The 14,323-nt window shown below is 38.1% G+C and overlaps 1 protein-coding gene across 2 annotated transcripts; it reads right to left on the reverse strand.

Moving 5' to 3' along the window:
• Window positions 1–58: 58 nt before the first annotated feature.
• LOC104610706 (RTF2 RING-finger protein) lies at window positions 59–9,963 on the reverse strand. Of its 2 annotated transcripts, none has more exons than XR_016079431.1 (2): window positions 8,557–9,963; window positions 59–998 (listed from the first exon to the last, which is right to left on the reverse strand). XR_016079431.1 is itself a non-coding variant. In XM_010277452.3 (2 exons), the coding sequence occupies exon 1, from the start codon at window positions 9,798–9,800 to the stop codon at window positions 8,652–8,654; it is 1,149 nt and encodes a 382-aa protein (XP_010275754.1). In that variant the 5' UTR covers window positions 9,801–9,963; the 3' UTR covers window positions 59–998; window positions 8,609–8,651. The 2 variants fall into 2 exon arrangements, 1 of the variants encoding a protein (XP_010275754.1); XM_010277452.3 differs by having other exon boundaries at window positions 8,609–9,963.
• Between the last annotated feature and the right edge of the window lie 4,360 nt (window positions 9,964–14,323).

The raw sequence follows: 14,323 nt of genomic DNA on the forward strand, positions 1-14,323 counted from the left end.
GGTTCGTTATCATCAAAATGATTCTTCAATCTTAATGGGATGAACCCAAAAGGCAATCTTGAAGTACGTCTCTAATCTGCTACTCCAATCTTCAAACAGTCAATATACAAAAAAGGGGAAGAACCCAAACGACTGCTCTTTAAACTTTCCTTTTTCTCTTCCTACAAATGAAAAGGCTATTTTGGTCTTACATATGGTTCTAACTTCTACTTACAGAGCACACCTTACAGCACTCCCTTGCAACCACTCAAAGAAACACGGAAACACCACCCTTTAATTAAGGAGATCTACTTTCTATGGAATCAACATAGGTGGAATATTCCATAGCAACAATATTCCACCTATCCCTTTTGCTTCTCTCTTGATCCCTTTTTTGGTCAAAAAGAGGAATTTCATTAAAACCACAGAAGCAGCATATAAACCAAATCCAAAACACACACAGTCACACATACACACCAACAGAAACAACACATCACCTAAGAAATCTACAGACAAAAACAATCAAAACCAACAAGCTAGCCAACAGTCTTCAAGTAAAGGACGAAACTGCTCAGGCAGATAAGAAAACCAGATTCCTTCCAATGCATGGCCATAGTTTGAGCTGCTCCATTTGTGATCCTTCGCACAAAATTGAACGAACATTTGTGGTGCTTTAATATGTGCATAATATCTTTGAGAATAAACTTATGTTCTTATCTTCTCTATCAAAATTCTGTATCCCTTTACTCAAGGCCAAAATAAGGGATTGATAGTCACTTAGAAAAGCAGTACACCCTCAGACAGTAGAGATGCAAGAATAGTGCCCCTTCTCTGAAAGCAATTGCTTCATCCAAAACTGGGGGGACAAGGCCACACATGGAGCGTAGTTTGCAGCACCAAAAAGGCCACATGAACTGCTGGTGGAGAGCGAAAAGTCAGATCATTCATTTCATCATTTCCCACCAAGGATGTTATTGACAGTCTGAGACAGGTTTCAAATCCTCCTCTCCCAAAATTTCCTGAAAGCAAGATCAATTATCTTAGAAGGGTCAGGAGTTCCACAAAAACCGACAGACAATAATAGCATGGTGAATTGTAAGACTCTTGCCATGCTTGTTTAGAGATATGCAATCCATTATGGGTCTCATCCAGTCAACAAAACTATTAGTATTATCCATCCTAATTCCGAAGTTACTTCCAAACCACACAAGTGTAATCACACCCACGAAGAATGAGATCAACAGACTCCAGCACCTGCAAGCAAGCATTACAAGAAGGGTCCAAGTGTCTTCTAAAGAGATTTTCTTTTGGGCAATACCATAATGGATAACCCTCCACAAGAAAAGCTTTTTTCTTGGGAGCTGTAGGAATGGACCACAATTGCTTCCACTGAAACTTAGACAATAAGACCTGATTATACTCTTCCTTACCTTTTAGAAGGTATGCATCTTCACAGAAACCTGCCTTTGGGATCCGGATTCCAGTAAGGAGAATCCTTCCAATCAAATCTGGCCAAACTAATTTGCAGAATGGAATCAACATAGCAAGGAAGATATAATTAAGGAGATCTATTTTCTATTGTCTACTGCTAGGATCAAAAGTCACCCATGACCTTAAAAGCTAGGTATTTGGGCCTGGGCCCCATTATTCTGAACCCACAAACTCTCAGTAACCAAATTCAGTGAAGGAGCTGCTGAACTGTTAGAGAATTGAGGGTCTCAGCAAGAAAGGAAATTTGGTTTGGAACACCATTCCGGCAGCTGTACTTTGGGCTATTTGGACTGAGAGAAATAACAGAATTTTCCATGGTAAATCTAAAAGTCCAGATGAAATAGTGCAGAAAGCTGTGGGCAAGTTATTGTCTTGGGTGTCAGCGACGGAGGATTTTAAAAATCAGAATTTGCGTTTGTTGTTTTGTTCTCAGTCTTGGATGAGATTGTAATCTGAGGTGGTCCTAGGCAGCCTTTAATGGCCTGGGCTCTATTGTAATGTCTCTTTGAATGAATAAATTACCTTACCTTTTACAACAAAAAAAAAAAAAAACTCTCAGTAACCAGGGGTCATCCCACCCTTTAACACATCTCTATTCACCTACCAGTCATCCCACCCTCTAACACATCTCTATTCACCTATTAGCACAGCCCTTTAACACTTCCATCCCCACGAACCAGATTTTCCAATATTATATGAAAGGAAACTACAAGAAGGGAAGTGTTTCACTTTAATTAGCTTGATTCACAAAGAATTGGGCTCAGTGTAGAGCCTCCACACAAGCTTGGTAACGAGAGCAATACTAAAATAATGAGGATCTCTAAAGCCAAGTCTATCTGACCCTTTTGTTTTTACTAATTGTTTGCCGATCCACCCAAGCTATTCTTCTCTCATTCTTGCTTGAGCCCCACCAAAATCTTCTCTAGGTGCATTTTAAAAGCCTGCAAATATTCTTGGGCAACAAGAACAGGACATGACATAATTTGGAATGGGTGTGACCACTGCTTCTAATAAAACCTCCTTTCCTGCTTGAGAGAGGAGTTCCTTCCAATTGTGTTTTATTCTCAACTATCTCAACAAGATTATTGATCAAAAAACTCTCTCAATGGAAGCATGTTACATGACATACGTATACCCATATGTGTTTGGGATTTTAGAAAGTGGAGTCATATCCCCCTTTTCTACATATGTTTCTGTACTTGAATCTGGGCACCGTAGTTGTGCCAGCAGCAATGATGGCTGGAAGAAGAGAAGTAACACTTTACGCATTGAAATGGGAGTTCAAACAATTGAATGCTTGAAAGTAATCACACCCTGATTTAACAATGACAAATGATGATTGATAGAGTTCTGAGGCAAGTAGTTGTGAGGTATAGTGAAGAATCACTTTGGGGTTAATACAAGAAATTAACCTGCAGGACATGAAATTAGGGACATTAGGGAAATGGCAAGGCTATTAGAGGTGATATACAACAGGTGGACTCCACATTCAGCCAACAGCATGGCAAATTCATTATCTAGACAAGGCATAGGAAGGAACTCCACGTTCAGCCAAAATCCATGCAACCTTCTGTGACTAGGATTTTTCTTTGAATTCTTTTTTTTTATCAGAAACAGGAATTATTTTTCATTAAATATTGTTAAATCATTTCATAGGAGGTTGGATCTTATCCAGTAACCCAATCATTTATAAAATCCATTACAACTCTGCCAAAAAAGATGTTCCCTGTGGACTCCTTGCTTTGATAGGACATCTGCCAACTTGTTTGCCGTTCTCCTCACCCATCTGATAACTAGCTTTGAGTCTCCTTCCACATCCACCTGTTTCATTCTAAGCTATTTGGCTAATTTCAACTCTTGTAAGAGAGATAGGAACTCAGATTTTAACAAGTCCCCATAACCAATCGGTCCTGATTACGTGGCTATCACCACACCTTCACCATTTCTAAAGACTCCCCCAATTCCTGAGGCCCCAGGTTACCCACAGAGCTCCATCAAAATTCAATTTGACATTGTTATATGAGGGGGACTTCCATTCCGCCACCACTATGTCTTTCACTATTGTGGACTTTGTCACTGTTCCCCATGGTTTTAGGATATCATCCATTGAAAAGGCTTTAAAAGCTTCCAGTGTACTTACCAAATGCACTACTTTCACCTTTATACTTTTTATTGTATCTTCTTTTGTGCTATGCTTTTCCTTGAAAATCCAACCCATTCCTTTCTTCTCATATGGCCCACAACAGAGCTGCTCTTGTTGCCCTCCACATTATTCTTCCTCTCTTTTTTGGTTGTCTCATGAAATCAGGGCTGAATAGACTGGCCACATCTGGAGGGGGTTCCCACCTGCAACCAAAGAGGGAGCAAAAATGCCTCCAAACACAAATCACAAAAGGACAGGAGAATAGTAAATGGGGGATAGTCTCACCATTTTCTTTGCAAAGCATACATGAGGTGAAAGGTACTTATTGGGCCTTCTTCTTTGGAGCACATCACAAGAGTTGATCTTACCATGAGAAACTTCCTAGTAGAAAGCCTTTATTTTAGGTGGGACTAGTGTACTCCAAATCTCTTTCACAGGGTGAATTAACCCCCCAACTCCTTGAGAGGTCAAGGCATTAAAGGAGGCACATGTAAAGTACCCATAGTGGGGCAGTCCAAATACGACTATCAGCTGAATGTGAGTCCAAACATACCGAGTTGAGTAGAGTTAACAAATCAGCCAAAGGGTCACATTCCCAACCCCTATTCCTTAAGACCCCTTCTGAAACCAATTCTGCTCTCTCACCATTTCAGGATTTTGGTTTGAATTCAAATTTTTTAACTAGCATGCTTTCAAAAAAAGAATTCCATTGGATTTCATGAACAATATATTCTCTAACATCATAAATATCAGAAGACTCTTGCAGGCTCATACCATTTCAACAATGGGACAGCTGTGAATTGTTTCATTTAAATTATCTTTTCTGGTAATAAAGAGAAAAAGCATTAAAATGCTGGGCTTCCTAAATGGGTTATCCTCCAAAACCATAGATAAATGCATGTGGAATGTGGAAATAAAGAGACCACTTTGATCAAAGCCCTGTATTTGCCAACATGAACAACTTCCAGTCTTTTTTTATCAATAACAGAATTTTTTTGATGAGTTATCAATAACAGAATTTCATTAGAAATATTTAATACTTACAAGATAGGGAGAGGTAAATTTTCTTAACCCTACAGACAAAAACTGTTACAATTGAGCCCATAACAACTGGTTCCTCCCCACCCCTTGTTTTGCTAAGACATCAGCAAGACCATTTTCTCCCCTTTTAGCCCACCAACTGAAACACACTTCCATATCTTGTGTCATCCACTTGAATCTCTTTTTTTCGTTATTGAAAGTCCAGAAACCCTTTTAACCCAACATGATCAGCTTCCATTCCTGCCTCGCCTTTCAGAAATCAAATCATTAAAATCAGTAAAAACTTGACCACCAAATCTTGCATGGGTTCAAAAATTATTCTAAGTTTTCACTTGATTCAAGAATCATAATTTTGAGGGTTCCTAAATCTGTAAACCATTTGTCACTCTAAGGATCAATGCTTTAAAAGCACAAGGTGCAAGAAAAACACAATGACCATTTTTTTTATTCAAAAAAATTGAAAAAAAAAATGCAAAAAAAAGTAAAAAAAAAACTCAAAAATAAATTAAGAAAATGTTAAAAATATTATTAATTAACTTTAATTTTAAACTAAATGTTTTAAAAATCCTATCAACTCAATTAAAATACACAAACATAATATATAAAACATATTCAAAGTGAAAATGCAAAAATAAAATAAAAAATAGCATACAGAACATATTCAAGCATCTCTAGCTTTTAATTTCTTTATTTCTTTCCCAATTGCATTATTTCAAATAGATAGTCAAGCATCTTTCGTTCCTGATTCTATGAGTTGCCCTTGTACCAAGCCCCTCGAAGCAAGCCCAAACAACTCCATGTTAAGGTCTTAAATTCTTAATCCCTACAAAAAAAAATGATTTTATAATTCTATAAATGAATAAACAACATTAGCAAATAGGAATTAAGAATATAAGACCTTAACATTGACTTGTTTGGGCTTGCCTCAAGGGGCTTGGTCGTCTGCCCCTAGCCCGACCACTAGGCTTAAAAAATAGAAAAAAAAAAAGCACAAATTTTGAAAAGGTGCACACCTGGGCTGAAGCGCAAGGTGCACCAGGCACATGCCTTTTGAAAGTGTTGCACCTGGGGCCTAAATGAGGCGCATACCTTAAAATGTGCCTCGCCTAAGCACCAAGGCGTGTCTTTTAAATCACTGCTATGGATCCCATTGTCACTCTGCTTTGCTGTATCTTTTATTGATAAAATATGTTGAACTTGATTGAGAAATAAGAGAATTGGTTCATGTTAAAAGAAAATGAAGTGATGTTTTCTCCAGTGGGTAAGTGGGTTAGGATAGAAGACTTGGCAGGCCTGCTGTCCTCATGGTCATCTCAGGAACTTATTAGTAGGGACAAGATCCTTTGGAGAATGATCTCTCTGACTTTGTGCTTGTCCATTTGGCTGGAACATTGAAATAATCTTTGAAGGGTTTGTAGTATCATTGGAAGTAGATCATCCAGGAAAATGGTTTTGTAGAAAGGGATATACTTTCAATAAAAGCTAAAAAATGATACACCAGTAAAACTAAGTCAATGGATCTCAAGTAACTACTTTTTATAGGGAAGTTCTCCCTCCTTTGAAAATAAATTATTTACTTATCAAAAATGTAAATAAATAACCAGATTCTAGAATAAGTATGGGTTTCGTGGAATAACATCTCAGAAAATTGTTTGCTTTCCCTGAGTTTTCTGTTTTTGGGGAGCTAAGTTATTTTATCTCCCTTGTATTCCTTTCCCTCTATTCTCTTAATTTAATGAAATTGATGTTAAATTGTTTATGTAGCAAAACACTAGCTAAATCCTCTCCTTCGTTCCCTGCAAAGTTATTCAGCAATTGCAAGGAGGTTTTCTTGTGTGAACAGCAGCCTTCAACTATTTTTTAATAATAGGATATCTAATTGGTAGGAAGGTGTTTATAACCAAATGTACATCCAAGCAGCTGGTAGTTGCAAAATAGAAATTTAGGATTTCATAATCTATGCCCAATAATTAGATGAATTTTTTACATGGTCACATCCCTTCCAACACCCTTCTGGAACAAAAATAAGTCATAGAAGGTCCAATAAATCTTTCTGAATTTTGTCGTAGATTGGGCACTGGCAGGCATATATCAGGGAAACTAGAATTGTCAGTCTGGCAGCCTGCTGCATTGGTATGACCGTATGAGATGAAAAACTCTACCGATGCGCACGCGCACGAGAGAGAGAGAGAGAGAGAGAGAGAGCTCTTTCAGCGAAAAATAGGTTCAAACTCATTAGCAGAAGCCACTAACATTAGAATATCAAATTTTACAATAAGATGGTATGGAGTTGAATTTTGCATTTACACTCCGGAAGCTCTTGGCCCTGAAAGAAGGAATACTCCTCTTTTTCCAGCAGTGCTCTTGAATGCAAGGCAAGAGAAGAAGTGAACCATATATTGTAGAGAAACCCTATGCACTAGAGAGCAACTAAGGACTCGTTTGGCATTGTTCCCCGAGAGTGTTCTTCGTGTTCCCGACGTTTCCGCAGAATGGGAACATGTCTGGCATGACATTTTCGATGGTTTCATGTTCTTTTGGAGTGGGAATGGCATGTTCCTAGCTCCTTTTTTTGGAGTGACCAGGACGGCACTCCACAGGAACGAGAAACTAGAGCACGCTATTCCCACGATGTCATTGTATAGGTTACCCACGTGTTGAGTGGGGTTACAATCGTAATTTCGTAACTTTTTAGCCATAAGGGAGCCCTAGTCAAGCTTAGTGGGGTTCTTCTTCCTACCGCCGAGGCACTCTCAAGCCTTTGAAGAGCTTCAACCGGGCTGCAATCGTTCGATCGGTCGCATTTTTCAACCGGTTTTCTTGCAAATGGAAGACATCATTTCTGTGTGGTCCTTTTTTATTACTTTTATGAGGGCTTGTTAAGTATGGATTTGAAAAACTAATCTTAAGATTAACAGCGTATCCAAAAACCAGAAATTCCATTTCTGTTCTGGAACAGAAATTTCTCAAGAACAGGAATAGGCAGGAACAATGCCAAATGGGGCCTAAGATGCCAACTTATTGCACCCTTGGAAAGAATGATAAATGGAGGAACAATAAGACCAAAGGAAAATAAGCTCTCATCAATTGTATATTTGACAGCACCTGGTCTAAGGAACCTCCACCTTGACGTTGTTTACAAGAGAAGGAAATTTACAACTGCAAATATGATAGTTTTAAGGCATGGGAAAGTTAAATTTAACCTAATTGGACTAACATTAGTTTCAATCATCAAGAGAAAATGAATGCAACCCATGGACAAGGATGTACATTAGCGGATTCCATGTGTCAAGGTTACATTAAGAATTGTCTAACAGGAATAGATGAGCATCAATATAGATTAAGACAGTAGAAGTCACTTGAAGCCTTGCTAAGCTTATGAATAAGGTCAAAGAAAGAGAAGATCAGCTAGGATATTGCACACACTTGTGGAGTAGGGTCAAAGAAGCTTGTGGAACAAAGAAAAGGGCTGAGACATCATTCCCTGGGGTGGTTCTCTTCTTATATTTGAACGGTCTCTTTTCTTGTATGGAGTATCCGTTCATACTGTCTGCTCTCTGCTGTTTCTTTTCGCATTTTTTTTTCTTTTTTAGATTTTATGTTTGTGTGTTTTGTGGGCGTGATTATGGAATGGAAAGCTTAATTTATTAGAAAATTTTTGTTCAAACTGCTCCCAGCTAGATAAATTATATGGCAAAGTTCTGTCTAGGATATCAAAAATCAATTCTTGGTTTCATACCTGTAAAAGTAAGACTGCAAAAATTTTTTTTTCATTCAAGAATTTACAGTAGAAAAGATTCAGTAAATGTTGAATTCCATCCATGAAAACCCAATAAATAAGATACAAATTATCATTCGATCAAATCCAATATTGTATACAAAAGATGTTGTCAACATTATACCTATTAGACTGCAAATTACAAGAGAGCCAAATAAGATAAAAGAAAAGATCACCACACAAAGAAGGCATCGCATCACCACCCTTTGGAACCTACGATCAGTTTCTTCCTAGCGGGAGAGATCTGCAAGTATAAGTCTCTTTGAAATCTGATTTCCTCGACGAAGTGAAAATAGATGCATACACTTCCTTGGTAGCATTAGGTGGCGCAATATCAGTTGCTTTGAACTTTTTAACTGAACCATTAGTCGCTCCCTTTGCAGTAACACCTGCATTCACAATTTTCCCATTTCCTTCAAGTTTTACTGAAGCCTTCTCCACATTCCTGTCATCAATAGCATGCTTTGTACCGCTCAACCGCGAAGAATCCAGGCAACCTCCTTCCGACCCATTAACACCCAATTCACCATTCTTCGCCTTCTTCTCTTTCTTCTCTCTCAACTTCGCCTTCTCCTCTTCCATCCTTTCTCTCAATGCTGTCACTTCCTCTGCAGTCCCATTGATCACAATCTTATCCGACTCGGAGAACTCCCGATGGCAAACAAGACAAGTCGACGACTTGACTTCTTTCAAAGCCTTGGCGCTCAATACATGCCCGCAGCTGCGCAGTGCAAAGAACTTATACTTTCCATTAAACTCGAGGCCCGTAATTGGGCACTGAAACCTCGTCATGAAGCTGATACCATCGTCATACTTCACTCCCGGAATCGGAGAAAGTTCAATTGGGATCATATCCTTTAGCCCTTTAATATGCCCAAACTCCTTCGGCAATTTCCTCTCTAGCAAAGTCTCGACAAGCGGCTGCTTATTGAAAACATTCCCAAGTCGATCGACGACGCAAGGATGCTTGAGAGGCTCAAACGAAAGAGCGCAAGTCGTCCACCGCGATAACCTGGTCTCGTTGGGGTCGACCTTATCGGGCTTCTTCGAGGCGTACATCTTGAGATAGCAGTCGCGAGATTCTGCACCGGTTGCGCCGCCATCTCCTCCGCCGCCGCGAAGCCTGGTTCGGAGAGTTAGGGTGGAGAAAGGGAGGATTTTGGAATCGAGGAGGGTGGAGGAGTCAAGGAGGGGCTTGCCCGAGAAGGAAAAGAATAGGGAATCTAGAGTTTCCCGGGGCGCGGTTGGAGAGATGAAGGAAAGCTTGAGATGGTGGAAGGTCTGATTAGGGTTTACGGTTAGGGCATGGCATGGGATTTGGAACTCTGGAGATTGAACGAATACCTGGAATTCGCTCTGGGGTTCCATGGTTTTCACTTTTCGAACGATGAGGGGACTTTTCTGAATTCTGGTGTTGGATTGGATTCTGATCCTAGAAAGAACTCCTCCTCCCTATTTATGCGTTTTCCTGGAGTCCGAAGTTCGTCTTGGATCTGAACTCGGAAGTCGGAACCGAGAAAATACGTGTAGATTTGCCACAGGTATCAGGTCGGTAATTTCTTATCGTTTAAGGTCCGTTTGGTTGCTTGGGTTTGGGATACCAATTGACCTGTTCACGGGCCAGGCCGGGTTCGGGCCGGGCTTTGCTTTTACATTAACAGAAAATATTCAAGCCCGAGCCCGGCCCGACTATAAAGCCCGAAGCTCGGGCCCAAGCCCGAGACCACTAAAAATTTGGAAAAGAAAAAAGATTTTTCCTTTTTAATTCAATTAAAAGTTGTTTTATTTATACTAAAAGACCTCAAAACCTAAAAAAATAATGAAAAGTCTCATTATTACTTGAAAAAAGAGAAGAAAAATATATTATATATCTTTTTTATTATATAAAATATATTTTTATTAATATAATACATTATCAAGTCGGGCTTGGGCTCGGGTTGGGCTTTTTTGAGAAAGCCTGAGCCTGGCCCGAAAAAAGTCAGGCTTGATATTTTAGGCCTGAGCCCGAGCCTACGGACCTAAAATCTTGTCCAAGCCCAACTTAGATCGGGTTGGCCCATCGAGCTATCCGATCCATGAACAGGTCTAGATACCAACAGATCTTCTTTAGTGCAGTCTAAACCCGATGTGCCCTAACTAAATGAAGAGGATATATGGAGCAAGGCTTAACCCGTCCCTTACGCCATGTTTGGTTCATTGTTTTGGGCCTCATTCTTTTAATTCTTGCTCATTATGGGTAGGAAAATTGTCTAAAACTCATCATGACTTTTCAACATTTCTCTTAAACTCACCTTAACTTTTCAAAATGTCTAAAACTCACAATGTTAGTGAGTTTTTATTTTTCAAAACTCACTTTCCGTTAGAGCTACATCAATATTCACTAACAGAAGTTGTCCATGTCAGCATAAATATAATTATCATGACCAAACTGCCCTTGATTGGCGAATTAGAGAAAAAGGCTCATTTAGGGTTAGATTTGTTCTCCTAAAATTCTCTCTCTCACTCTCTCTCTCTCTCTCTCTCTCTCTCTCTCTCTCTCTCCCTAGTCTCCAGATGTCGCACCGACCATCTCGCTCAGATCTTCAAGACTATGAATACCATTTGTCCTAATACTATGATAACATGAACAAGGGGAATGACAACTTTGTTCCAAACGAATGCTAGAAATAACGTCACAATCCCTAGACAAATTATGTAGAAAGATGTAAAATTACCAGATAGGTGGCTAATAGCCAATGCCGAGCCTCCCAGACCCGTTGAATCCACTAAATTAGCTTTGACATTCAGTGAGCAAGACGGATCTATAGAGTTATGGTTTAGAAGAGCCTCAGCTTCATCAAGACCTTCATATATAGGATCGTTAGAAGTGAGATCTTCTTATTCTAGAAGGTTGGTGGATCTAATAGAATCACCTCGCCCCCCCCCCCCCCTCCAGGTATAATATATGCCACATATGAAACACCAATAGTTGATGCATCATCATCGGCTTATCACACAACCCATAATCAAGTCTCCTCTATAAAGTCAACAAAGGCTGACTTTGAAATTAATCTTTTAAAAGTTGAGGAAAAATTCCAAATAGATATAGACCTTAGTAGGCTAAACTTTAATTCCCAACCAATAAGAAAGAAATGGTTCTTTGAAAATTTCTCTAAATTTGAGAGAGATCGTACTAGAGAACTTTGGTGCGTAGACATGATAGAAGTTAAGGAAAATATTCCTTTTTAGAATCAGTTTATACAACAAAAAGAATTTAAAAATATAAAACCCCCAGAAGAAGAATTAGAGTTATGTGTAACAAATAAACTTTCAAAAGTATGGAAAACTGCTTCTACAGGTAAAATTGTAGAATTGATACATCCTCCTTTTGAAGCAATAAAAATAGGGAAAGAAGAGCTAATAGCCTGTCAATAAAAATTTCTTCTATAATCAAAGAAGCTGAAAAGGTGATACCAAAACACTATTCCTAAAAGTACAACAAAATAATTATACAAATATATACCTGAATGTCTTAGGCAAACAAACAAATCGAATTGAAACTCTATTGAGCTCCTTAGAAGTCTCGAATCAAAGAACAACAATAATTAAAAAGGAAAAGCCTATGCGAATGGTGTGAGAATTTCCTCGAGATATGAGGATCAAATGGGCGATGTTAGACTTGTCCAAAATGAGCTACAAAGACAGCAAATAAAATGATTTTGTTCCAGAACACCAAATGGGAAAAAGGATAATCTTTAAAAACATCTTCTAAAAACGTGAAGGAAGAAGAAGAAAAATCTAACACTCATTCTATAGATTTATTAAGCAAAGAATCAGAGATATAGAAACAAAACAAGATACACCATCAATGGAGCTAAATAAGCTTTCATATAAAAGTAAAAAGCCTTATTACCCCAGGCATACCCTAGTAGACTTACTCTTTGAGGAACCTACAAGACCTCATGTAAGTTATGATGGAAATACATTTTATGAGTGAAATTTAGATAGGAAAATTGAGTACCAAATTCATGAAATAATCCATCTCATGACAATATATGTCAGTGCTAGCAAGTTGGTTGGAAATGAAGAAAAAATAATTGCCACTATAATGACTGAATGCTTTATAGGGAAACTTAAAGGATGGCGGAACAATTACCTTTCCCAAGCCGAAAGAGATTATATTGTAAATTTGGTAAAAAGAGATGAAGATGGAGAAACAATCTTAAGTCAAGGCCAACCAATTCAAATAAAGTCACCACTATAGTATTAAGTATACTAAATCATTTTATAGGGAATTCTGATGATATGTCATAAAGGATAAGTGAACAGCTTATAAATCTTAAGTGTAAAACATGATCTGATTTTAGATGGTATAAGGATGTTTTTCTGTCCAAAGTACATAGACTAACTAATTCAAGTGAGACCTATTGGAAAGAACAATTTATTTCAGGCCTTCCTCTATCATTCACCGAAAAGGTCAAGAACCACCTCAGAAGTCTAGGTGGAGGGAGAATCCAATATGCCCATTATATGCTCCAGTATTTACTCCAGATAGCAAACCACATAGGATTGGACTTATGCAATGACTTACGCCTAAAAAGGTAGATCAAAAGAGAAAAGACTAACTCCAAAAAATAATTAGGAGGTTTTTGCTACCAGTTTGGGGTAGGTCCTGAACCCACCAGAACTAAACCAACACATACAAGGAGAAAATCCAAATTTCACAAAAAAAAACCTGAGAGGAAAGAAAGAAAATCGAAATCCTCTAATTTAGGGTTAGATTTATTCTACCCCTAACTAGTGAAGTAGAGAAAAAGGCTCATTTAGGGTCAGATTTTTTCTCCTGAATCTCTCTCTCTCTCTCCCTCCGCTTGGGTCTCCAGATGTTGCACCAACCATCTCACTCAGATTTTCCAACCGCTCGGGTCTTTAGATGCTGCACCGGTCATCTCTCTCTCTCTCTTCGTTCAGGTCTCCAGATGCTGCACTGACCCATCTCGCTCAAATCTTCTGGTCATTCATAGTCTCTCTCTCTCTCTCTATCTCTCTCTTTTCACTCAAATCTCCAAGGAAGATGTTGCACCACACTCTCCTGCTTAGATCTATAGTAGATGGGTTTCGCACCGCCCTCTCTTTGCTCAGGTCTTCAAGATGCCACACCACCCTCCCTCGCTCAGATCTATAGTAGGTGGGCATCACACCACCCTCTCTTCACTTAGATCTCCTAGACGTCACACCACCCTCTCTTGCTTAGATATATAGTATGTGGGCACCACACCACCACGACCCTCTCTTTCTCTATCGCTTAGATCTAATGTTTGAAAGTTATTGCCGCACCACCACTATCCCTCTCTCACTCGCTCATATTTCTAGTTTGAAGATGTGAAGGAACGAATACAATGATAAAAAATTCAAGAGATTTCTAGTGTTTTAAAATATGTGCAATATATTATAAACTTTTGCAACTTGAATTTCGAAGTAAATCTCCATCGAGGGCTTTACAAATTTATGTACAAATATTTTTGTAAATTTTTATCTGATTGTTTGAAATATTTTTTGAAAATTTATTGCAATATACCTTGGATGCAATGTCTAATTTTTGTTTGATTATGCTGAAAATTTTTATAATTTTATTATTTTGTCTACAATTTTTTATTTTTTCTAATATATATTTTAAAATGAGCATTTCTTTTTTTTCTGAAATTTCTGCTTTTTTAGTTGATATATATATATATATCAATTTTTAAATTTTTATCACTTTATGTATTTTTGTAATTGATTTTTTTGAAAAATTTATCATTTTCTTTTTTTTTTTGCATTTTTAGTGTTTTTTTTATAATTTCCAATGTTTTTTATAATTTCTTTTTTTTTTACATTTTTCTATTTTCTACAATTTATAAATTTACTTGTAT

Source organism: Nelumbo nucifera, chromosome 8 (genome assembly GCF_055504915.1).
Source record: "Nelumbo nucifera cultivar China Antique chromosome 8, China Antique-T2T, whole genome shotgun sequence".
NCBI classification, from domain to species: domain Eukaryota; kingdom Viridiplantae; phylum Streptophyta; class Magnoliopsida; order Proteales; family Nelumbonaceae; genus Nelumbo; species Nelumbo nucifera.